This window comes from Hypanus sabinus, chromosome 5, assembly GCF_030144855.1.
Source record: "Hypanus sabinus isolate sHypSab1 chromosome 5, sHypSab1.hap1, whole genome shotgun sequence".
NCBI classification, from domain to species: domain Eukaryota; kingdom Metazoa; phylum Chordata; class Chondrichthyes; order Myliobatiformes; family Dasyatidae; genus Hypanus; species Hypanus sabinus.
The window spans coordinates 22,036,669-22,064,150 of NC_082710.1; the positions used below are offsets into that span (position 1 = coordinate 22,036,669).

At 39.1% G+C, this 27,482-nt stretch overlaps 1 protein-coding gene across 1 annotated transcript in view; it reads left to right on the forward strand.

Moving 5' to 3' along the window:
* man2a1 (mannosidase, alpha, class 2A, member 1) overlaps window positions 1–27,482 on the forward strand; it is a 102,487-nt gene that overhangs the window by 21,355 nt on the left and 53,650 nt on the right. Inside the window, exons 6-10 of the mRNA XM_059969506.1 lie at window positions 2,169–2,342; window positions 5,939–6,125; window positions 10,679–10,856; window positions 23,286–23,482; window positions 27,132–27,317. Coding sequence (XP_059825489.1) covers window positions 2,169–2,342; window positions 5,939–6,125; window positions 10,679–10,856; window positions 23,286–23,482; window positions 27,132–27,317 — 922 coding nt within the window. The remainder of the gene's footprint in view (window positions 1–2,168; window positions 2,343–5,938; window positions 6,126–10,678; window positions 10,857–23,285; window positions 23,483–27,131; window positions 27,318–27,482) is intronic.

Below are 27,482 nucleotides of genomic sequence, written 5' to 3' on the forward strand. Positions count from 1 at the left end.
TCTTTCTACTTGTTAATTTGCATCTACATCCTCTCCACTGGTACCCAATTAGTGCTGCTCTGGAGAGTACTGTTTCATTTTAGTTCTCTTAGTCCATTGGAACACTCACAGGCATTTATAGGACGTTTTAGTGCCAGCAAACCTACTTTAAAACAGGCCAGGAGTTACTCTGCCAAGCCGCTGAGCACCTAGCATAAGCCCTTATCCGTCTCATTGCTGCGGGATGACTTTGGCCTGAAACAAACAGTGAATCACCCTGGGCTCAGTATGAACAGATTGCCATTGAGGGTTGATGTTGAGTTGGCTAAGGAGTACAGCCTCTCAGCTTTGAGATGTTGGGTTCAGGTTGCACCCTGGCCAGCTCTTTACACTGGCTCATTGCTGAGAATGGCAGCACCTGCTCCATGTGTTGACAGGCCCGTCCAGACCCAGTGGTTTCTTTTACCACAAATGGTCGGATGTGATGAAAACTGTTATGTTTTCACTTTTTTGGCTGCATAGTTGTCCCAGCCCAGGGATTTCTTGATGATGACAGCTCATCTTCTGCTATTCCCCTCCTCCCCTCCTCCTCTTTATGCTTGATCCTTGATTCCTGTAGGCAAACCCATGTCTCTACATGCTGATATGTTGCCATTTCCCTTGATTCCTTTGCTACCCAAAAATTTTCAAAGGTTCATTTATTATCAGAGTATGCAATTCTGAAAACTTTCTTCTCCAGATAGCCATGAAACCAAGAAAGAAACAAATGGTAGCATGATCAACACCCCCAAATTCCTCCTCCCTGCACAAAAAAAACAAACAATAATGGAACAGGAACATCAACCCCCAAATCCCTCTCCCTTGCACACACACAAAAAAAAGAAATATCAGGCAAAAAACACAGAATATAAAAAACCCATAAGACTGAAAAAAAAGTCCACTGTCCAAGTCCACATCCAAAACACAGGCAACGTGGGCAGTGTTCTCCCTCTCCATAACAGAGTGATCTCAACAGCGATTTAAAAAAGCAGTTTCTCCTCTCTGTAGCAGAGCGATTCCCCCAATGATAAAAAAGATGTCACTCCTGTCCATCAGCAGATTGCTTAAATTAGTGAAAAATGGAAGCTTTAACTGGTGAAATGGAGTCAAATATTGGCTTGCAGCCTTCTTGCCACTTAAGTTCCCACAGGCTGCTCCCGGAATCCCCTTGGAAACTGCAGAGCGCTGGAACACCCAAATAATTTCTAAATTGCAAATCACAGGCTCCAGAAGTTCCAGGATCACATTCAAGATGAAAAGCAACTTAAAAGAATTGAAATACATGGTTTCATGATTGATCCAGATGATATCGACTGAAGGAGCATTGTACAGAGGCACAATCTTGACTGGAAGTATGACCTTTTTTTTAAAAGTACTCAGCAACTGGACCACCACAGTTCCCTTTAGTAGCACATTCCAAACATTTACTATCCTTCGAGTGAAATTGTATCTTATTAGCTCTTTTCTGAATTGACACGGATATAGTCTGCTCAACCTCTCTTCATTGGCCAATACCTTTGTCCCTTGGTATGAAGATCAAATCTGAACAAAATATTCCAAGTGTGATATCAGCAGAATCCTATAGTTACAGTAAGATAGCTTTACTGTTGACCTTCAAGCCCTCTTATGGTAAAGGTCAATATGTCATTTCATTTTCCAAAATATTATGTGACCAACACAATTGCTGATAACTTCTAGGGTAGTGAAAAGGCATAAGGAACCCTCTTGTAGTAAAATTACCATAGGAATAATGTTCAGAAGAGAAATGTGATTTTAATTTTCAAACTTGCCAATTCATGGAGAATAACTATCCTTATAGTTTACATCTTGATAATTTCCTTATCTGTTTTTGAAATATTTCCATTCATGTTAGCTGATGTGTCACAATGAGATAACAAATTACTAATATTATGTCTTGTGTATAACCAGTAATTTACTGCATCTTCTCAAATTTTGTCAATTCCCAGACTTGGAAAAGCAAACTCAGTTGCTCTGTATCTTTCTGCTTGAAAGAAGTACTTCTGTGGAACTTCTTTCTGATGGTGCTGATTTGTTTTTGTTGTTCATTAAATAAAATGGCTAACCCTTTTTCCTTCCCTAGTACAAGCAAGTTAGTAATTACCCGGTTAATCTTTTCTTCATTATGACAGGAGTAAAACCGAGGACAGGATGGGCGATCGATCCATTTGGTCACACATCTACAATGGCATATCTTTTAAAACAGACTGGTATGTCAAATATGCTAATTCAGAGAGTTCACTATTCTGTCAAGAAACATTTTGCAACTCAAAAGAACCTGGAATTCTACTGGCGTCAGAACTGGGGTAGGTGAAAATAGTAGAATATATCTAATAACATTCTAATTTACTGTGCAATGCTGAGATTAAAATTGTAATTCTTCTCATGTATTTAGGACATTTGTAATAACTGTCATTATTGGTGTAAATTTAAACATCAATTAATTTGGTGTTTAACTTTTATCTTGCACAGTCCCATATGTACAGTGTTACACAAAAGGCTGAATATGAATAGATACAAGAGCTCACTGTTCAGAACCCCACTAGAGATCAATATACTGTATGCTATTTCAAATAATAATGAGACAGTCATGAAATTCTATCAGACAGAGTGTGTTTAATAAATGTTGTACTTAACTTAAAAATTATACCAAATCTTTACCCTGACTTTATTCATCATATTCCTATTGTTATACAGTAAATTGTCAGACACCGCACTGAATAGCTATTGGCCATTGCTGGCCACTTCAGGACAATAACAGATCTACCTCTTGATGTAATTTATGTCAAGAGCAATTGCATAGTTAAGCTTGGAGATCCAGGATTATGTCGCTGTCCAAGTTGTACTGTATTCGTTAACTACTGCTAACCATTCCTTAGCTCTAATAGAATGACAAGTGTGAGAGTAATGTTTTTTTGAAGCAGGGAGGGGAACAGAGGTGCACTGCTCTGTGACAAAAGAATCTATGTACATGTTGAGACATGAGACTACAGATGCTGGAATCAGGAGCGTTAAACAATCTGTTGGAAGAATTCAGCAGGTCATGTAGCATCTGTGGGATGAAAGGAATTGTTGACAAACCTTGCATCAGACCTGTCAGTTCATTTCTACTCACAGATGCTGCTTAATTACCTGAGTTCTTCCAGCAGATTTAGATTCACCGATGAATGCCAAAACTGCAAAGGTAGGGGCTGTGGTCAGGAAATAATGAGAGGGCAAGTGTAACTTTTCACCTGGAGCAAAGGTACCAATTAACAGCAAACTATTCATTTTTTGACAATTTTTAAAAATTCAGTAGTATATTGATTGAATAGTGCACCAGTTTTTGGCATTTTCGTTTAATAATTAAGGGTTCTTGTTTGGACCATTGATACTTGGAGCTTGTTGATCTTGGTAAAGTCCAAGCTTAATACTGGTGAGAAGGTTTATTGTTAAATGTTATCTAATAGAAATTAAGAATTGATGACAACTCCCATTACTTTGATGACTGAGACAGCACAAATAGGGTGGCTATTTTCTACATAATAGACTATTAAGGTATATTCTGTTTCATTTACCTTGGCTTCCTATCTTCCATGGCTATATTACAAGATGCTCTCAACCAAGCCAGTTTCCAGGATTTAGATGCTCAAACTCCCCGGAGTATGAATATCTGGCACGGCCCCTTTAAGGGTTCAGGACAGTCCTGCTAATTGGCAATCATGTTTTGGGCACCAAGAATTGGGTATTTAAAGAGCTCATTTGTAAGCTCTACTAGTGATAACATTTAGCATTTGTTTTGTGTTCAGCTCTCAATCCAGTTTGATACTGTGTCTCGATCCTTGCTTTGGATACTCCAGCATTTGGGTCCAAACATTCCTTGTCAAGGACTGTCATCCCAGGCTAACAGATATGTTGGCCTGCATCTCCAATATTTCTTGCACTTCTATTCTTATATCCTCCTAGCTGGAAGAGAAGGATAAATCTTCTGTTTCTTCTCTATTGCATTTGCTTCAGTGATGAAATGTTCAGCAAAGGAAAATCTGAAGGATCTTGGTTCTTCCTGAACCATGGCATCCATTTCTCTGTAATGGACAGAGCTCTTGATTTTATCTTCCTAGTTTCTTTCGTCTTTGATCTCACTGCTTTTACTCCTGGATAAAACAAGAAAACATTTCTCTTCTTTGTCACCTTGCATCCCACCAACCTCCATATTCAACAGATCTTCTTTCACCAGTTGCAAAAAGATTCCACCACCATACAGAGATTCATTTCACCTCCCCAAGCACTGGGAGAGCCAGAAATATGTTAGATGCCGCTTTGTGGGTTACCTATAGATGCCTATCACTTTAGTTCTCCATCTCCTTCCCACTCTGATCTTTAGCTTTGATTTCCTGCATTGATCCAATAATGTCTAACATTAACCCAAGGATCAGCACATACTTACATCTGAACACATGGAACTTAGGGACCTAATATTGAAATTGGCTCTTAACATTGAATTTGACTCTCAGCTGAAGATGGTTTCATAGTAAATAAGAACAGGAATTAATGATTCAGTCCTTCAAGCCTGCACATGTATACAGTACCATCATGGCTGATTGATTCCATGTCTCAGTACCAAATTTCTTTTCTCCCTCAAAACCCTTGATTCCTTTTGTATATTCACTGCCTTCCGTTATAGAGAGTTCGACGTATTTAGCAACCTCTGAGTGTATAAATAGCCTCTTATTTCAGTCTAAAGTGTCTTACCTCACATTGCTGCCCCTCATTCAAGGGAATCATCCTCCCGTATCCAGTCTATCTAGTTGTTTCAAAACGTAAACACTGTCTGAATTTTGTAGCAACCTCAGCTTTGTCTTTGGCAGTTAAGCTAAATATAGCTATTGTTGATGATAGAGATGTTCCTGGAACTTTTCCCTCCATTTAGCTATTTAATAAATGATATCCACCCACATTAGGATGCAGCAGGATAGCAGAGCTTTGATTTGACTTGTTGGTTGTATGATTACTTGGTATCCGTTGCTTGTTTTTTTTCTTGTTTAGTTTGCACTTTTGTTGTAGCTTCAGAGTTTAGACTTTTTAATTAGTTTTTTTATGCATTTTCTACATCACTACAGATAGAAAAAAACCCCCAAATCAAAATGAAGAAAATTAATACAGTGCAAAAATAAACATACAATAATATTATAATACAAAAAAGATCATTGAGAAAGCACCCAAATTGAAGACATGTAAAGTTAGTATCCTCCCCAAGCCCCGCAACAAAAAAAAACTCCAGACCAACCACAACACAATATAGAGAATATAAATCAGGACATTCAAACCCCCAAAACTGTAAATACACTTGAAACCAGAAGATAATAATGCCTACTACCAAAAAAAAGAGCTGAAAGCAAGGGACCGAGAAAAAAACCTTAGTTAAGAGGAAGGTTATGAAAGTACTCAATAAAGGGTCCCCAGACCTTATGGAACGACCTTTTTTATTCCTGAATATGATGATACTGACTATATGGATGTCTAACTTTGAGCTACCACATCTGCAAAACACATACGGGAAATCTCCTGAGTTTGAAGATGGGAGATCATTTGTTATTTCATTATCAGTTACCAACTTTGTCAGCTCCATGCTGCTGCACAAAGACCTGTATTCTGCTTTCATTCACAGTCCATTGAATTTATATTGTACTTTCCAAAGTCATGCTGACACAATTAATGTGGCTTGACAACTCAGATCGTTACCCATTGTGTTGAAATGTGTCGAGCCAACCTGCTCTGCTCATAACCATGAGCTCTTATCAAGCCTGATTCTCTTGTGTTTTATCATTCATAAACTTGTTTTCTGTTAATTAATGGAATATTATTTTAAAAAATTAGTTATATTAGTTCTCTCATGCATTCTCTACTGTTACTATGATTTCAGATCGAAGTGGCAACACTGACATCCTTTGTCATATGATGCCATTTTATAGTTATGATGTTCCTCATACTTGTGGCCCTGATCCTAAAATCTGCTGCCAATTTGATTTCAAACGCCTTCCTGGAGGCAGAATTAGCTGTCCTTGGAGGATACCTCCAGTTGAAATACACAATGGCAATGTTCAAGAAAGGTAACATCTAAAAATCTTCAATTAAGTTCTAAAATTAATTCAAATCTGTATTAAGTAATTACAGAAAATGCATTTATATGTAACATCTCAGATACAGTGAGAAATAGAAAATAGAATTTTTTTCATTATCTGCAGAAGAGGAATTTGGCTTTGGGGAGTATAGAGTGGCTTATCTGTGATATTTTGAATTAATTACTGCACCTACTATATGTATCTATGATCCCACCAGCTATCTGAGACTTTGGCCAATAAAGGTGCTTTGGGATGTTTTCTTATAAATGACATTTGAGGAAGAAATGAGAAAAATATGGCCAACAACTGGATTTACATACACAAATTAAACAATCTAAATTTATGTATCAGTGTTTTGACAGAATGACTTAATGCACAAATTGGCCTTCGTGACATGGCACATAAAACCACATTCTCCAATGACTGTTGAGTTCCTGCAGTATTTTGTGTGTTTTTGTTGTACATACAATTAGCTAGTTCTCCCTGGATCTCAAGCAATCTAACCTTCCACAGCAGTTTTACCATGTTGAACTTTATCAAATATCTTACTTTAGTCAACATAGACTGTATTTACTACCCTGCTTTCATTGACCTTCTTGGTTACTTATTCAGAAAACTCAATTTTGTAAGATACGGTCTCGCACACACAAACTTTGCTGATTATTTCTTTCCTTTCCAAATGCTTGTATATCTTATTCCCAGAAGCCCTTCTGTTAATCATCTGCCATAGACATTAGGCTCACTGGTCTATAATTGCCAAGTTTTTTTCTTTGCAGCCCTTCTTAAATAAAGCCATAACAATAACCACCTTTCAGTTATATGTTACTTTTCCTGTCAGTTCGGATGAATTATATATCTCATTCAGGGCTTCCAACAATTTTTCTCTCGATTCCCACAATTTTGTTGGATTACCTTATCAGGCCCTGGAGAGTCATCTACCTTCATATGCTTTAAGACATACAGTACATCCTCTGCTGTAAAGTGGACTATCCCCAAGACAGCCCCATAAACTATCTCAAGTTCTGAAGTCTTCATCTTGTTCTCCATGGTTTGATAAAAATAGGAGAAAATAAAAAAAATATTGAGGGTTTCACCTATTTCCAGTGGTTCCACACAATGATGTCAACCTTGGTCTTTGAAAGCGCCTTTTCTCTCTCTAGTTATTCTTTATCCTTTAATAAAGAGTATATAAAAATCTCTTTGGATTCTGCTTAACCACCTTTCCCAAAGGTACTTCATGCCCCCATTTTGCCCTTCTGATTTCTTTCCTGAGTATACTTCTGTATCCCCTATACTCTCTTCAGTTGATTACAGTTACCAGTACTTGACCCATGCCACCTTTTTTCTGACCAGAACCTCAATATCTCTCCTCATCTAGGGTTTCCTCCTTCTGCTACCATTGCCTTTTACTCTCGTAGTACTGATATTGTGTTATTATTGCCACGTGTACCAAGATACAGTGAAAAGCTTGTCTTGCATACTGTTCATACAGATCAAATCAAACCACAGTGCATTGAGGTAGAACAGGGTTAAAAATTAACAACGTAGAGTAAATTGTAAAAGCTACAGCCAAAGTGCAGTGCAATTAAACAGTAAAGTACAAGATCATAACAAGATTGATTGTGTGGTCAAAAGTCCGTTTTATCATACAAGAGGTCTGTTCAAGGCTCTGATAACAGTGCGATAGAACCTGTCCTTGAGCCTGGTGTTATGTACTTTCAGGATTTTCTATTTTTTCCAGATGGAAGAGGGGAGAAGAGAGGTTGCCCAGTATGGGTGGGATCTTTGAATATGCTGGCTGCTTTACTGAAGCAGTGATAATATAGATGGGGTCCAGAGAGGGGAGCTTGGTTACCGTGAAGTGCTGAATTGTATCCACTGCAGTTTCTTGAGGTCACATGCAGAGCAGTTGCCACACCAAGCCATTATTCATCCAGATGTTTTCTGTAGTATATTGTTGAAAATATGACTGGTCTGTAGGGACATTACAAATTCCTTTAGTTTGCAAGGGAAATAAAGGCACTGGTGAGCTTATTTGATCACGGCATCTATGTGGTTGGATCAGGACAGGCTATTAGTGATGTTCACACCTAGGAACTTGAAGCTCTCAACTTCTCAATCACACACCATTGATGCAGATGTGCGCCTGTGTGCTGCCCCCCTTTCTGAAGTCAATGACCAGCTCTATTTTTGACATTGAGGAAAAGGTTGTTGTTATGAAACCATGTCACTAAGCTCTTTACCTCCTTCCAGTGCACTGATTCATTGATATTTGAATTGGAGTACAGGAATTAAATAGAGAGCTTATCGGGATGAGTTAGAAAGCTCACAGGAAGGAGGAAGTGGTATTAACTGCAAACTTGTGGTGGAGTAAGTGCAGAAATTGTCCACTCAGTCCTGAGTGTACTGAGTGTAGGGGGTTGAGGGCACAACTTTGTGAAGCAAATAATCATGGTGTAAGTGTTGCTATCTATCCTTATTGATTGCAGTTTGTTGGTCAGGAGGTCAAGGATTCAGAGTCTGATGACAAGTTTGTTGAATAATAATATTGAAGGTGGAATTGTAGTCAATAACGAATAGTCTGATGTAGGTGTCTTTATGTCTAGATACTAGGGGATGAATGTAGGACTAGGGAGGTTGCGTCTGCCATCCACCTGTTTGGCAGGAGGCAAATTGCTGTAGGTCGAGATTGTCTGGAAGGTTGGAGTTGATGTGCGTCATGACAGGCCACCCGAAGCACTTCGTGATGGTAGATGCCAGAGCCACTGGGTAGTAGCAATTTTTCTTGGGTACTGGGATGATAATGATCTTCTTAAAGCAGAAGGAAACCACAGGCTGAAGAAGGGGGAGGAACATGTGGATCCAACAGAAACATTCATATCTTGAATGCTCAGCATCTCACTTTTAAGAACTTCCCACTTGCCAGACAGCCCATTGCCTGCAAACAACCTATTTTAATCAACCCTTGCAAGTTCCTTTCTAATACAATCAAAATTTGCTTGCACCCATTTGGAAGTACAACTTGTGGGCCAGGTCAGTCCCTTTGCATATCTAATTCCTCTTGAATTACTGCAATGAATTTCTCATTAAAGAAAAAATGTAACTTCTTGACCCACACCTTCCAAATCTTCCTCTTCCTCATTTCCACTTACAGCACCAATACCCTGTAACATTTAGCCACCAGTCCTGCTCCTCTCTTGGCTATATGTTTGTAATGGCTGTAATATTCCAGTCCAATGTAGCTATCCATGTGCTGAGTTCATCTGCCTTACCTGCCAGGCCTCTTCCATTGAAATAAATGCAATTTAATCTAATGGTCTTTCTTCACTCCCTGCCATGTTACTGTCTGTCTTGCCTACTGACCTTGCTGACATTCATTTCTGTTTCAATTTCTAGCCTCCAATCTGCTTCACTTCCGATTTGGATCCCACATGGGAGTGAAGAAAACCCAACATGAACTAACTTTTGTGCCCTCCCTTAATCCACCCTCCCTCATCATATTTTCACTCATTCTATCCCCTCAAACTCTTCACTTTCATGTCCCCAGTCTCATATGAAACCTGATTAGTGTAAGTGAGCGTTTGATGGTCTGCGGAGGCTTGGTAGGCCAAAAGGCCTGTTTCCATGCTGTACTCTGATTCTGTGATTCTTCACCTACCTTTCTCTCTCCTCTTTCTCAGTTTCTCCTTTCATTTTCTGTTCCTTTACACCTCTCTGCATCTTTCCCCTGTGCTCTCTCTCTGCTTCTCTATAATTTGTCTCTCTCTTTCTCTCTCATTTACTTCTTTCTCCCTTGCATCTCCTTCTCATTGCCCACATATTACAGTCTCGAGTCTTTCTTTCTATTGCCATCTCTCTCAGCTCAAATCTCCTGACTTTCTCTCACTTTCAACTGCCTTGTCTCTTTGTCTCTTCATCATCTCTTGCTCTTTCTCATCAGCACCCCTCTTTCTCTTCTCTGCCCACCTCTTGATCATCTCTTTCTTTTGACCATCCTCTCTCCCTCTCCAATTGTCCTGTTTCTAACTCACTTTTCTCTTTAGTCTGTCTTGCTCTCTGTCTCCCCCCCAACCTCCCTGTACACCCCTCTCTCTCTCCCCACCTCTCTCCCCCTCAAACCCCCACCTCTCTCTCCCCCAAACCCCACCTCTCTCTCCCCCTCAAACCCCCACCTCTCTCCCTCCCTCCTTATTCTCTCTCTCTCTGTCTCTCTCTCTCACTGCCTCCCTCTCCCTCCCTGCCAGCCACCCACCACTCTGCTCTCCTATCACTTTTCCATCCCTTCCACTTTCTGATATCTCCCTTCAATCTTATTCTTCATCAAAAACAGGTGATTATTCAGCTCATTTTTGTTTGTGGTCTTTTCCTGTTTGAGTACTCATCTATGCAATGATACTCTGTACCGTAAAAAGAAATTCATTGTAAATGATAAGGTGCTAATTGTTCAGTGGTTGCTTCCTTTGTATTTTTGCTGCAAAACTAAATATAATTCTACTGCTTTAATGATTAATATATCAAATGTTTTAATTTTGTTTTTGAAGAGCCAAACTCCTCTTAGATCAATATAGAAAAAAGTCCAAACTTTTCAGAACCAAAGTGCTTTTGGCTCCTCTGGGGGATGATTTTCGCTATGATCAATTGTCAGAATGGGACCAACAGTTTCAAAATTATCAGAAGCTGTTTGATTATATGAATTCTCATCCAGAGCTCCATGTTAAGGTATGTTAAATCCTAGAAAGCAGTGCATATTAACTACAGTTATGCAACAATCACAGTTGTCGTTTGCACTTTGGTTATTTGTCTGTCCTGGGTGTAGTCTTTCATTTACTCAATTGTTTTTTGTATTTGCTGTGATTGCCTGCAAGAAAATTAATCTCAGGGTTGTATACATATGTATTTTGATAATAAATTTACTTTGAACATTGTTCCAAGACTAAGATGACTTTATTAGCTCAGATAGCTGAAATAGTAACTATATATATGATGCACCATCAATAACTCTTGGACACATGAGGTGAGATATAGGCTTTTATTGGCTGGAAGAAAGAACAAGCAGCAAATGACCACCAGACGACATCCTGGAGACTGAGGAAGGGTCTGTGGCTCCAATCGCCTTTATACCGGGGTCCGTGGGAGGAGCCACAGGAGCAGTCAGCGAGGGGGCGTGTCCAGACAGGTATATGTAGTTCACCACAATATGCTCAAGGAGAATCTTAAACAATGTTTATAAAAAGCCATGATACAAAGTTGAGAGATAAACTCTAATTAGAAAATGTGAATACGTCAGAAATTGGTTGTTACCATTAATTCTTTAGACTTCAGTTTAACATTTTCAAAGTCGTCCTGGTATGAAGTGGATATGTGGAATCAACACATCAAGGCATAAAACAGCTCACTTGACAGTTATTTTCTTCTTATCTTTATGGCCCCAGATCAAAGAACCTGCTTGCACAAGAAATGGGATAATAATTTGAAGCCAGGCATTTTCTGTTTTTGGCTGCTCATTAAGGAGTTTCAAACAGTGCTGAGTTCCTTTTCTTCCACTATCATAATGAGGCAGCTTCAATGACTGCTGAGGCAGACTATTATTTACATTCTTAAGGAGTTGTATCAGCCATTGTTAGGGTAATACCCAAGTTCTCTTATCAGCACTTTCAGTGAATCTATCCTACTGCCTGAACTGGGCTTCCAAAAGTGAGTAAAGTACCTGTGAAAAAGAAAAGCCTTTTTATGCTTAACTTTATTCAGCAATCAGGTCAGTAATTAAAACCTCTAATTAACTGTTTTATATTCATAATTTTATTATTTGCTTTTAAAATACCTTAATTAAATTTCTATGGGTTGCATGGATCTCTGAGGTAAATAGATTTAGCTGTCTAAACAAAAGAAAACCTGCAGATGCTGGAAATCCAAGCAACAACACACAAAATGCTGGAGGAACTCAGCAGGCCAGGGAACATCTATGGCCATAGTGCATTTTTTAAATCCTTTCATCAGAGTGTGTTGCAAAATATATGCTTATTGAATAAACTATTGCAGGTTCTAGGAGTTGTAATATGATTTTTTGTTTCTACTGTATTTACTTTTGAAAAAAGTTATGCCAATTATCATTTGTGAGATGAAAACATGTTCATAAATTTTGTGCCAAAAGTGAAACTGGATGTAAGGCAGCTATATTTATCCCCAGAACGGAAGTGTAGAGATGAGGTTAAGGAATGTTAATAATAGTTGTTGAAATTTATTGTATAGTTTCCAGTGAGAGGGGATCATCCAACAACATCAGCTGGCATAAGAATCACAAAAGGAAGAGGGGCAATTTGATATACCTGTTGATGCAGAACTAGAGTTTGATAGATGAGATGAATTTAGAAGGGGCATAAGGGAAAATAGAAATAAATTTTCTGAAATGTTAACTTTGTTTTTCTGATCAGAGAGGATGGCTAAGTACTTACAGCATTTTCTGTATCATATGACAATTTCAAAACCTTTGTTATTGCGATGTTATATTGAGTTTCTGTTGATTAAGACTAAGTTAAGTAGTAGTCTCTTGAAGTCCGAGGAGGCCGATTGTGTTGCGTAGTCAATGTCTGTGGGCGTGCATATGATTTCTGAGGCCGAAGTCTGAAGCGCAGATACGGTTGCAGATGGGGCAAGGAGCACCGCCTGTTGGGGCAGGAGCGGACGCCTTCCTGTGTCTTTCTTGACTCGCCTTGAGACTAGGTATTAGTTTAAGTGGACCACAAGTAATCGGGGTTTATGGTGTATTCAAATTAGCTGAGCAGTCAAATACATAATGAGGAGGAAGCCAGGAAGCAAAAACAAATTTAGAATTTTAATTGAGCAAGGTGCTAAAAAACAAATTGCTGGAGGAATCCAGCAGGTCCAGCAGCATCTGTAGAAAGAAATAGACAGTCAAGAGTTCAGACCCTTCATATTGTCTGAAAGAGTAAAGGAAAGATGTCGTTATTAATCGGTGGGGGGGGAAGAGGTGGGTCAAAAGCTGGCAAGGACAGGCGATTGGCAGTTGGAAGAGGGGCAGAAATAGTGACAGAGGCTGGGAGATGATGAGTGAAAACAACAAAGGGTTGCAGATATTGGAATCTGATAGGAAAGGAAGTGCAGCCAGGATGGCAGAAGGGAGCGCTGAAGATGTGGCCCATTGGAAGGAGAGTGTGGGTGATAGGCAGATGAAGTGGTGGAGAGGGGAAGAAAGTGAGTGTTGGGGGGAGGGGATATTAGTGTAGGAGGAACTAGGTATATCAGAAAGAGTGTGGAAAAGGGATGGGAGGGAGCAGGTACCTGAAATTTGAAAATGTTAATTTGTTTGTAGATTATCCATTAGTATAGTGACTAGGACAATATTACAGCTCAAGTGTTCTGGGTTGGGAGTTCAATTCTGGTGCTGTCTGTAAGAAGTTTATACATTCTCCCTGTTAATGTGTGGGTTTCCTCCAGGTCCAAATACATAATGGTTAGTAGGCTAATTGGTCATTATAAAATGTCCTGTGATTAAGCTAGTGTTAAATAGGTGGGTCTGGGTGGTGCAGGTTGCTGGGCAGTGCAGCTTGTTGGGCTGGAAGGTAAAACAGCGTGTACTTTTTCCAATCTAAGGCAACCTGTTGGCAATGTAGTCCTTGCTACGTTGGAGAACTATACACAGATTGGGTGAGATCTTTGCAGAGTACATGTATTCAGTTCACAATAACGACACTGAGCTTCCCATTGCTTACCACTTTAATTCTTCATCAAGCTCCCACTCTGACCTACAGCCCTGAGGCTGCCTGCATTGATACATTGAGGGCCAAGGCAAGCCGGAGAACAGCACTTCATCTTCCATCTGGGCACGTTGTAGCCTTCTGGGTTCATGTAATTTACCTATCTGTTATAACTACCCATCTATGATATTGGCTCAATTTATTTGTTTTTTCCTCTTTTTATCCCCTCCAAGAATGGAAGATGGGGCAGCCTGATCTCTCTGGCATATCTTCCTGCTCTACATTTTGCAATTCTTACTGCCTTTTGTCAATGATTTAAAAACCATACTATTGGAAATATTCATTACTTTGGGCCATGGGATGCAGCCTGATGTGTTGAATATTTCCAGAATTTTATGTTTTATTTTAGATTTCTAGCACCTGAAGTTTATATTTCATATTAATTATTTTGTTCATGTTCTTTGATGTATCTTCCCATTCACCTATTTACCAGATAACCTTATTTGCATCTTATTCCCATGGTCATTCAGTTTCACCCCATCAGAAAATTCACCCTTCTCCCTCCCGTCCTGCAGCTGGATAAACTTTTATCTCCTTCCAAGTTCCAATGAAGGGTCTTCAACCAGAAACATTGATTCTCTTTCTTTTTCCAAAGATGTAGTATAACTTACAGAGTACTCCCAGCATTTTTTTAAATTTTAGATTTCCAGCATCTTCAGGTTTTTCAGTTTTGGAGTCATTGGGTGACAGAGTAAAGAAACAGGCCATTCAGCCCAACTCATCTATGCAGACCAAGTTCTCTAACTGAGTTAATTCAATTTTCCTGTATTTGTCTCATATCAACTCTATAAACCTTTCCTATCTAAATATCATTTAAACATTATAACTATAACTGCCTCTGGCAATGTTCCATATGCCTACCACTCTCTGAGTGAAAAAGTTACTCTCAGGTCCCTTCTAAGTTTTTCCTGTCTTACATTAAACCTAAGCTCTCTAGTTTTACATTTCCCTACCCTGGGAAAAATACTGTAATCGTTCACCTTATATATGCCCCTCAAGATTTTATTTATGTCTATGAGATCATCTTCAGCCTCTTACTGTCCAAGGGAAGAAATTCCAGACTATTCGCTCTCTCCTTCTAATAAACTCTTCAGTCCAATAGCATTCTGTAAATCTATCCTGCATCATTTCCAGTTTATTAACATCCTTCCTATAGCTAGGCGACCAGGATTGCACACAATACTCTGTGTTGTGCACCAAAGACTTGTACAGTTGTAAAATGACACCCAAACTCCTGAACTCAGCATGCTGACTAATGAATGCAAATGTGCCAAAAACGCTGTCTACCTGCGGCTCCGCTTTCAGTGAACTATGTACCTGTACTCTTGGGCCTCTCTGGTCTGCAGCATCTCCAGGGTCCTCTTCCCTATACTTTGTACCAAAGTACACCTCCTTGCACTTGCCTGAGTTAATTCTGTCTGATATTCTTTGGCCCACTTCCCCAATTGATCTAGATTCCATTGTTATCTTAAGATGATCTCTCATGTCCATTGTATTCTTACCACTGATGTCAGTTGCAGATTTACTAAACATACCAACCGCATTCTTATTCAAATCATTGACATTGATGACAAACAACAAGGTCCCAGCCCCAACCCTTAAAGCACACCACTGGTTACAGGCTTCCAAATTGGAAAGCAACCCTCCCTTAACACCCTCCGACTTCTTCCACCAAGCTAATTTTGTATCCTGAAGAGGGATCTGTGCCTGAAAAGTCAACTGTTTACTCTTTTCCATAGATACTGGCTGACCTGTTGAGTTCCTCCAGCATTTTGTGTGTGTGTTGCCTTGGATTTTCAGCATCTGCAGACTTCCTCATGTTTGTAATTTTGTATCCAATTGTCCAGCTCAGCCTTGATCCTGTGTGATCTAACCTTCAAAACTATCATAGCATGCAGCTCCTTTTAAAAGTCACGTGGATAATGCCATTAGCCTGCCTTCCATCAATCCTCTTCTTTGTCTGTTTAAAAAAAATCAATGAAATTCATGAGATATGATTTCCCATGCACAAATCCATGCTGATCATCCCTAATTAATTCTCATGTTGGTAGACCCTGTTCCTAACAATACCCTCCAGTAACTTTATCACTACTAATATCATGCTGACCAATCTGTTGTTCGCTAGCTTGTCCTTGCGGTTCTTTTTTAATTAAAGGACAAATTTTTCCAACTTCCATTGTTACACTTTTTAATTCCCAGTTTAAAAATACACAAATAATTACATGCAAACTGAAATATCACCATGTCTTAAAATTATTTCTTTGAAATATTAAGATTCCCTTTGTGTGGTTCAGTGATGAGCTCCGTCTCACAGCACTGGACATCTAGGTTCAATCCGGACTTTGTCCTTGTGGAGTTTGCACACTCTCTCTGTTACCACATGGTTTTCTCTGAATACTACAGTTTCTTTCCACATTCCAAAGATATGCAGGTTGGTAAGTTAATTGTCCAAAGGATTAGTGTACATGAGGGGTTGATAGTTAGTGCAGAGAGAACTATTTTCTAGCTAAGACACTATAACTCCTTATGTTTTGAATTTCTGTGCATTTTACTGGCCAGAAAGATTTATTATTCATCTAAAGGGAGTTGGTGAGCTACTTTAAAAAAAGCACACACTGCCATCTCTGCTGAAGGCAGTTGGACAATGTTTTTTCTTGTTTCTTTTTCTGTTTGATCCTGAATGATTAATCCTCATAGTCTTTCACTTTATATCCTTATGTTGGTATCTCAATTAATTTAAAGCTCAACAAGGTATTGAGCCTTTCTTCTATTAACTATGCCTCTGTGTCTTTGCTTTGCCTTAGTCTTCATCCCAGGCAATGGCACTTTCTCTGGTCTCTGGTCCCTATCAGATTTTCCAACACCAGCATGACATCAGTTTTCTCTAATTGTTCATTTAATTTGTGAATTGAAACTTTTAAGATCATAAGTCTATTATACATAGGAGCAGAATTAGGCCATTTGGTCCATCGAGTCTGCTCTGCTATCCCATCATGAATGATTTATTGTCCCTCGCAAGCCCATTATCCTGCCTTCTCCTCGTAACCTTTGACAACCTGATGAACCAAGACCCTATCAACCTCCGCTCTAAATAAACTCAATAATGTGGCCATCCGTGACAATTAGTTCATCACACTCTGGCCAGAGAAAGTCCTTTTTACCTCTGTTCTAAATGGACGCCCCTCTGGTCCTAGACAAACCCACAGAAGGAAAGATCCTCTCTGCAGCCACTCTAGACCTTTTAATATTCATTAGGTTTCAATGAGATGCCCCCGCATTCTTCTAAACTCCAGTGAGTACAGGCCCTCATATATTAACCCTTTCATTTCTGGAATCATTCTTGTGAACCTTTTCTGGACCCTCACCAATACCAAAATATCTTTTATTATGTGCGGTCTGACCAAATGCCTTACAAAACATCAGAATCACATCCTTGCTCTTATATTCTAGTCCTCCTGAAAAAAATGCTAACATTGCATTTGCCTTCCTTACCACTGACTCAACCTGAGAGTTAACCTTTAGGGAATCCCGCACAAGGACTCCCAAGTCCCTTCGCACCTCTGATTTTTGTAATTTTCTCCCCATTCAGACAATAGTCTTTGCCTTTATTCCTTCTTCCAAAGTGCATGACAATACACTTCCCCACAATATATCTCATATGCCACTTCTTTGCCCATTCTATCAATCTGTCCATCCTTCTGCAGACTCCCCGCTTTCTTAACAATACCTGCCTCTCCAGCTATCTTTGCATCGTCTGCAAACTGCACAAAGCTATCAATTCTGTCAACCAAATCATTGACATATAATGTGAGAAGAAGCAAAATGGATGCCAACTACTGTGGAACACCACAAGTCACTGGCAGCCAACTAGAATAAGCCCCTTTATTCCAACTCTTTGCCTCATGCCAGTCAGCTAATCTTCTATCCACAATAGTGTCTTTTCCTGTAATGTCATTGTAAAAAATGTGGATGAGCTTAAAGCGTGGATTGCTACCTGGAATTATGATGTTGTAGCTATTAGTGAAACATGGTTGCAAGAAGGGTGTGATTGGCAACTAAATATTCCTGGATTTAGTTGCTTCAGGTGTGATAGAGTAGGAGGGGCCAGAGGAGGAGGTGTTGCATTGCTTGTCCAAGAAAATCTTATGGCGGTGCTTTGGAAGGATAGATTAGAGAGCTCCTCTAGGGAGGCTATTTGGGTGGAATTGAGGAATGGGAAAGGTGTAGTGACACTGATAGGAGTGTTTTATAGGCCACCTAATGGGGAGTGTGAGTTGGAAAAGCAAATGTGTAAGGAGATAGCAGATATTTGTAGTGGTGATTGTGGGAGATTTTAATTTTCCACACATAGATTGGGAAGCTCATTCTGTAAAAGGGCTGGATGGTTTAGAGTTTGTGAAATGTGTGCAGGGTAGTTTTTTGCAACAATACATAGAAGTACCGACTAGAGATGGGGCAGTATTGGATCTCCTGTTAGGGAATGCGATAGGTCAGCTGACAGATGTATGTGTTGGGGAGCACTTCGGGTCCAGTGATCACAATAGCATTAGCTTCAATATAATTATGGAGAAGGACAGGACTGGACCTAGAGTTGAGATTTTTGATTGGAGAAAGGCTAACTTTGAGGAGATGCAAAGAGATTTAGAGAGAGTGGATTGGGTCAAGTTGTTTTATGGGAAGGATGTAATAGAGAAATGGAGGTCATTTAAGGGTGAAATTATGAGGGTACAGAATCTTTATGTTCCTGTTAGGTTGAAAGGAAAGGTTAAAGGTTTGAAAGCACCATGGTTTTCAAGGGATATTAGAAACTTGGTTCGGAAAAAGAGGGATGTCTACAATAGATATAGGCAGCATGGAGTAAAGGAATTGCTCGAGGAGTATAAAGAATGTAAAAGGAATCTTAAGAAAGAGATTAGAAAAGCTAAAAGAAGATATGAGGTTGGTTTGGCAAATAAGGTGAAAGTAAATCCGAAAGGTTTCTACAGTTATATTAAAAGCAAGAGGATAGTGAGGGATAAAATTGGTCCCTTAGAGAATCAGAGTGGTCAGCTACGTGTGGAGCCGAGGGAGATGGGAGAGATTTTGAATGATTTCTTCTCTTCGGTATTCACTAAGGAGAAGGATATTAAATTGTGTAAGGTGTGGGAAACAAGTAAGGAAGTTATGGAACCTATGACAATTGAAGAGGTGGAAGTACTGGCGCTTTTAAGAAATTTAAAAGTGGATAAATCTCCGGATCCTGACAGGATATTCCCCAGGACCTTGAGGGAAGTTTGTGTAGAGATAGCAGGAGCTCTGACTGAGATCTTTCAGATGTCATTAGAAACGGGGATTGTGCCGGAGGATTGGCGTATTGCTCATGTGGTTCCATTGTTTAAAAAGGGTTCTAGAAGTAAGCCTAGCAATTATAGACCTGTCAGTTTGACATCAGTGGTGGGTAAATTAATGGAAAGTATTCTTCGAGATAGTATTTATAATTATCTGGATAGACAGGATCTGATTAGGAGTAGCCAGCATGGATTTGTGCATGGAAGGTCATGTTTGACAAACCTTATTGAATTTTTTGAAGAAGTTACGAGGAATGTTGACGAGGGTAAGGCAGTGGATGTAGTCTATATGGACTTCAGCAAGGCCTTTGACAAAGTTCCACATGGAAGGTTAGTTAAGAAGGTTCAGTCGTTAGGTATTAATGCTGGAGTAATAAAATGGATTCAACAGTGGCTAGATGGGAGATGCCAGAGAGTAGTGGTGGATAATTGTTTATCGGGATGGAGGCCGGTGACTAACGGGGTGCCTCAGGGATCTGTTTTGGGCCTAATGTTGTTTGTAATATATATAAATGATCTGGATGATGGGGTGGTAAATTGGATTAGTAAGTATGCCGATGATACTAAGGTAGGAGGTGTTGTGGATAATGAGGTGGGTTTTCAAAGCTTGCAGGGAGATTTATGCCGGTTAGAAGAATGGGCTGAAGGTTGGCAGATGGAGTTTAATGCTGAGAAGTGTGAGGTTCTACATTTTGGCAGGATTAATCCAAATAGAACATACAGGGTAAATGGTAGGGCATTGAGGAATGCAGTGGAACAGAGAGATCTAGGAATAACGGTGCATAGTTCCCTGAAGGTGGAGTCTCATGTAGATAGGGTGGTGAAGAAGGCTTTTGGAACGCTGGCCTTTTTCAATCAGAGGGTTGAGTACAGAAGTTGGGATGTAACGTTAAGATTGTACAAGGCATTGGTAAGGCCAAATTTGGAATATTGTGTACAGTTCTGGTCACCGAATTATAGGAAAGATATCAATAAATTAGAGAGAGTGCAGAGACGATTTACTAGGATGTTACCTGGGTTTCAGCACTTAAGTTACAGAGAAAGGTTGAACAAGTTAGGTCTCTATTCATTGGAGCGTAGAAGGTTGAGGGAGGATTTGATCGAGGTATTTAAAATTTTGAGAGGGATAGATAGAGTTGACGTGAATAGGCTGTTTCCATTGAGAGTAGGGGAGATTCAAACGAGAGGGCATGATTTGAGAATTAGGGGGCAGAAGTTTAAGGGAGACATGAGGGGGTGTTTCTTTACTCAGAGAGTGATAGCTGTGTGGAATGAGCTTCCTGTAGAAGTAGTAGAGGCCAGTTCAGTTGTGTCATTTAAGGTAAAATTGGATAGGCATATGGACAGGAAAGGAGTGGAGGATTATGGGCTGAGTGCGGGTAGGTGGGACTAGGTGAGATTAAGAGTTTGGCACGGACTAGGAGGGCCGAGATGGCCTGTTTCTGTGCTGTGATTGTTATATGGTTATATGTTATATGGTTATATGGTCATGTAAGCAGCCTCATGGTGTGGCAACTTGCCTAGGACCTTCTGAAAATCCAAGTAGGCAACATCCATTGACTTTCCTTGTCTATCCTGCTTGTTATTTCCTCAAAGATTTCCAACAGATTTATCGGAATATTTCTGTTTAAGGACTTTTGCAATTTTCCTGTCCATCGGAACCATTGCAGAATCTAGTGATTATTGAAAGATAATTACTTATGCCTCCACAGTCTCTTCAGCTACCTCTTTTGGAACCCTGGAGTGTAGTCCATCTGGTTCAAGTGGTTTATCTACCTTCAGACCTTTCAGCTTTCCAAACACTTTCTCATAATAATACTCATTTTTGCCCTTGTCACTATTGAATTTCTGGCATACTGCTAGAGTCTTCCACAATGAAGACTGACACAAAATACTTGTTAAGTTCATCTGCAATTTCCTTGACCCCATTACTACCTCTACAGTGTTATTTTTCAGCAGCCCAATATTCTCGCCTCTCATTTACTCTTTATATATCTGAAAAAACTTATGGTATTCTCTTTGATATTATTGGCTAGCTTACCATTATTTTATCTTTTGTCATCTTTTTGTTTTTATAGTTTTCTGTTGCTTTTTAAAAGTCATCCAATCCTCTAACTTTCTAATTTTGCTGTATTACTTGCTGTCTCTTTTGCTTTTATGCCTTCTTTGACTTCCCTTGTCACCCATGGTTGCCTCATCCTCCCTTTAGAATTCTTCTTTATCGTTGGAATGTATCTATCCTTCTGAATTGCTCCCAGAAACTCCAGACACTTCTGTTCTGTCGTCATCCCTGCTAGTGTCCCTTTCTAATCAACTTTGACCAGCTCCTCTCTCATGCCGCTGTAATTTCCTTTACTCCAGTGGAATACTGATACATCTGACTTTATCATCTCCCTTTCAAACTGCAGAGTGAATTTCATAATATTATGATCACTGTCTCCTAAGTGTTCCTTCACCTAAAGCTCCCAAATCAAATCTGGTTCATTATACAATTCCCAATCCATAATTTCCTTTCCCGTAGTGGACTGAACCAGAAGCTGCTCTAAAAAAATGCACAGACTGATTTTCTCACTCTACCTGCTTATTAGAATCCCAAATTTACTATTGTAAAAGCCCTTATTTATTTCCCATTGAAATTTATATTCCATATCCTGGCAAGTGTTTGTGGGTCTGTATATAACTCTCATCAGGGCCTTTTTACTCTTGCAGTTTCTTAACTCTTCCCCCAAGATTTTATACATTCTAATCCTATGTTATTTGTTTCTAAGGATTTGATTTTGGTTTTTTTTACCAACATAGCCACCCCAATACTCTGCCTGCCTGCCTGTCCTTTCAATACAAGATGTACCCTTGGATGTTAAGCTCCCAACTATGATCTTCTTTCAGCCATGACTTAGTAATGCCCGCAACATCATGTCTGTTAATCTCTAACTCCGCTGCAAGGTCATCTATTTTATTCCATATACTGTATGCATTCAAATATAATACTTGCAATCCTGTATTCATCACCCTTTTTGATTTTGCCCCATGTTAAATTTCAGTTCATTCCACTGACTACCATTTTGCCCTATTATCTGCCTGCCCTTCCTCATAGCCTCACGACATATTGAATTGACTTGTTTCCCAATTGCCCCATCTTCAGCCCTATCACTGTTCCCATTCCCCTGCCAGCGTTAGTAAAGTTCATGACATATTTGGTGAATTTTAACCTGATTCTGATTCTATACAGCACAAGGCACATATCGTTCATATAAGATAGCAAGCACAGATAAGATGGCAGTAAAATACAGTCACACAAAAAAAAGTTCAAGTCCCTGAGTCCATGAACGTTGCAGCAGTCTGCAGTCAAACACATTATAGCTTGTCTTTTGTGAAGTGAACACTGGGGACAGCACCGACTCTAACATGGACACCATGCCCCACCACCTCTGGCAGTCTGGTGGAGCACCCAACTCCAATGCTAGCCCCCCCTCCCCCGGGCAGCTGCAAATAGACAATACTGCAATTTGAGGCTAGGTCTTTGTTGTGACCAAAACCACCCAGCCCCACCGTTCACCATTAAACCAATGTATTGGACTTGCTGTGTTCCACACACCAATGTCCAACAGGGTCTTGTGGTCTCAAGAAAAGTGACTAAGACAATTACTTGCTGTTAGACTGCACACCTCCTTTGTGCACTGACACCTTTCTATTGTAGGCAGCATCACGGTCCACACCAAGTCCAGTGCCTTCAGGTTCTTCACCAATGAGCAACTCACTGATGGGTTAGATCTGCTATATTTTAAGTTCTTAATATTCAGCTGGATCTTGCAATCGCAAACAAATATTTTGAAAAAAGACAATTACACCTTTGTAGAGCCTGTAGAAGGTGCTACATCTGAGTGCACTACGACATAATCAGTAGTTCTATATACTTGTATACTAAGATTAACTCAATTGATCATTTGAAGATCAGGAAAAGCATTTTTGACCCATGTATATAAATATATATTAAAGATGTTTCTTGAATTTGCTAACTGAATGTTGATTTTGATCATTGTTTCTAGGCTCAATTTGGAACATTATCAGACTACTTTGATGCTCTCAATAAAGCTGCTGGTTCGGGAAATTCACCATCACCATTTCCTGCATTGAGTGGGGACTTTTTTACCTATGCTGACAGAGATGATCATTATTGGAGTGGATATTTTACCTCCCGACCTTTCTATAAGCGACTGGACAGAGTTTTAGAATCGCATTTGAGGTAAATTAATCCAAAATTTGTTAAGAAGTTATGAATTGTGTATATATGCAGTTAACTTTGATTTTGCTTTTCTCTCTGGAATTGACGACAACGTGACTGGTTCTTCCCTTAACTGTTTAGGCGATCATTAAATGTTTTGTGATTATGCAGATGCTATACAGGGACTGATTAGAGTGATATGATTAATGTTTTAGCTCTTTATCCTTAGCTAATTTTCTCTCTTTGAATCACCACCTTTTGTCGGGGTAATATTACCTTATATTCTTTGCAATTTTCTATACTTTTAGCTGTTATTTTGTAAGAAATATGTTGAGCTTAGTGTACGAGAAGGTCACAGACAGATTGGTCAGAATGGAAGCAAGATGGATAATTAAAGAGGCATGCGATGGATAGTTTGGAGTCATCCCTGAACATGTAAATCATTTGAGGGAAAAGGAAAGGAAAATGGTTGTATTAGAGACCTTGACAGCTATAAAATGAGAGTGATTAGTTATTTTCTGACAAAGAAAGAGAGAGATCCATATGCCAATACATGTAGTTAGGCATGGATCTCAAGATGAGACACAAATAATACTTTGTGTTACACTGGATAGTTTAAACATGTCAGAAGCTGGGTGCGTCTGAATTGTGAAACTGGAATTTTAGTTGAAATCCACATGATATCAGCACTGATCTTGTGGAAAAAGGTGGCGTTATTAGAAATTATCATTAAAAAGAAAAAATGCATACCAACGGTAAAAGTTTATTCGTGAATAAATCCTCTGGAATAAAATACGTCCTAGTGAAGCAAGAAAAGTAGTACATCCAGTTTGACGAATTTTCCATGCTGTTTGCTCCATGCTTGATGTTGGAGCACTGGAAGTCTGCTTATATACAATTGTTTAAAGATGCAGAAAGGGACATACTCATCTAACTGTAGGGCAGACATCTTGATGACTGGTGCACTAATCAGCCATCAGAGAGGTATTAATTCGAGATGGTCAGCATATATTTGTAATTGGATTCATGTCTAGCCAACTACGATAGGAGATGGCTTAAATATTAGGGGAAGCTCCAATATATAGGCCTCCAATAGTCAGTGGGAATTAGAGGAGCAAATGTATAGATAGTCAAGTAAGTGGCCAAGAAGTTGGCAGGAGTATAATTGGGGAAAGTGTAAGTTCGTCACAATATTTTTATTTGTTTCAATTGGTAACATGAAGTTGCAATATGCACTGTTATTAGAAGTGCAACCCCAACCACCTCAATGTCAAAGGATGTTCCTTATCCAAGCCAGTATATTACTACCAATTTTCTATGAAAAGCATCCACTGTACTGCATCCATTGATTTCCTTGCATCTATCCAGTTCAGTTACATCCTCAAGGACATCTAGCAATTTTGTCAAACATAGATTTCCTTTCATAAATGTATGCGAATACTGCTTGATTGTCTCATAATTTTCTAAATGATGTGCTATTACCTCCTCAATAATGCATTTTCCCAATAGCATAAGATTGACTAAATTGGCCCAAGTTTCTACTTGGTGTCTCCCTCTTTTATTGGATAACAATATTAAATTTGAGGTTTTCCAATTCTCTGAAATCTTTCCAGAATCCAAGGAATGGAGGTTGAAATTCCTCTCTTCCTATTGCCCCATGATTATCTATTTTTATGTCTTAAAGACCGATCCAAAAAATACTTAAAATTCTTGCAATTTCTCTCTTTCCCATGATTACTTCCTCAATTCCATAAAGGGCCAATTTTAACTTTGTTTCCTCTGTTCCATATTTATATTTCAAAGCCATGTTCTTTTATCTGTCATCTAAGTTCTCTCAACCAAGATGAGTGAAATACACTTTTAAGAAAAGAGAACACACATTACATATTGGACAAAACAAATTACTACCTGAGGAAGGAACTTTCCAAACAGCTTGCTTTATATTTGCGGATGTGAATATTTCAACGCATAATAAACCGATAGCTGATCAAAACAAGATTGATCTACTTTCTAGAGATGTCATCTTCATTTATAGAGTTTGAACAAATGGCTATTTGTAATCCCATCTCATTAAATAACATTAATATTTGAACTTTAAGGGTGGAGATTTAACAAGAGGGAGGCAAGATTAACAAACCAAAAAGATCACTACACCCTTCGGTTGAAATACATGCACTCTCATAATTTTTATCAATAATGATGACCACAGAATCTCCACTATAGTTACTGTTGTCTATTTTATACTGAGATACAGCCCTTGCGGCCCACCAAACCATGCTGCCCAGGAACCCACAGATTTAATCCACGCCTAATCACAGGGCAATTTACAATGACCAATTAACCTTTTAACCAGTATGGCTTTGGATTATGGGAAGATGCCAGAGGAAACCCATGCGCTTCACAGGAAGGGAAAACAATCTTTTTACAGAGGACGGTGGAATTGAACTCAGAACTCCAGCCCCGATCTATAATAGCATCATGCTAACTGTTATGCTAACTGTTGTGCTACTGTGGCACCCCAAAAATTGTTGTGAAATCTCATATGAGGGAGGAAATCTGCCATTCTTACTCAATCTGGCCTCATGTGACTGGATTCATTGATATGGTTGACACTTAAATGTCCTTTGAAATGGCCTTGCAAACCATTCAGTTGCTAATTTAGGCAATCAATGTTGGCTTTTCAGCAATGTGCTTAATAAATGAATTTTTTTAATATTGCAGAAGGTAGTTCCCATACCAATTCCTCAACCATTTAATTTCAGTGCAGACCTAAAAGAGTTTTGTGGTTGAATGTAATTCTATTCAATATATTTACAGTCTCTCTTATACAAAGAAATAAATGACAAATGTGAACACTGTCATTGTAAACTGTTTTAATTAAAGTATATTGGATGTGTGCCATCAATATGGTTTTATTTATTTGTAGATTAGTTCAATCAGAGCCTTAAACTCTGTTAGTATTGGTTAGATTATGGATATCAGCAGGATCTACCTTTCCACTGTACCCATAAAACTCTGCTAACTTGCTATCCAGCTATACAGAAATCCAGTCATTTGGCGTGTGGCTCACCAGATGATGTGTACCACACTCCTTTTCAACTCACATGTTACAATGTTCCCTTCAAGTTACCAGGACCCATTTTCTGCATTCCCTTTCAATTCATTGGGACTTGTGGTTCATGTATTCCCTTCAAATTAATCAGGGCTCAATTTCAATTTTCCTTTTAAACTCTCCAGGATCCCAGTTACAATGCTCCTTTTCAACTCACTGGGGCCCAATTGCAACTGCCTTTTAACCTCTCAGGTTCACAGGACAAAATTTATTGTAATATATTGTAAACTAGTTAAGTTAGAAGTGTATTAGGGTATTAGTAGAATTACAGCTAATAATTCAGAAAATCTGCCAGTCCAACACCACCAAGTTGCTAATTATATGTTAATTATGAATGAGGATTTCTCTTTATGGGAATAAGCAGTTGATGTTTTCGGCCAAGATTCTTCGTCAAGTTCTGATGAAGAGTCTTTTCCTGAAATATCAACTGTTTATTCCTTTCCATGGATGCTGCCTGACATGCTGTGTTCCTCCAGCATTTTGTGTTTGTTACTTTGGATTTCCAGCATCATCAGAAACTCTTGTGTTTACAAAGTATATTTTGTATTTCCTATATAGAGCTGCAGAAATCCTTTATTCTTTAGCGCTGACAAGTGCTAAGAAGTTTAATAAAATGACAGTGTTCCCTTCAGCTGATAATTATAAGTTGCTGGTAGAAGCACGGCGCAATCTTGGTCTATTTCAACATCATGATGCAATCACTGGAACAGCTAAAGAGTGGGTCGTTGTGGATTACGGTACCAGGTAAATGTTAGTTTGTAGCATTCATTTTTAGATGTTGCTTTCATCTACATTCAATTATTTTTAATTTTTATTCATACGATAATTTTATCTGATAAATTTCATGTTTGCCTGATAAACTTGCTATACATGTACCTAGCATTTTCTGTTTTTGTATTAGGGATGGGG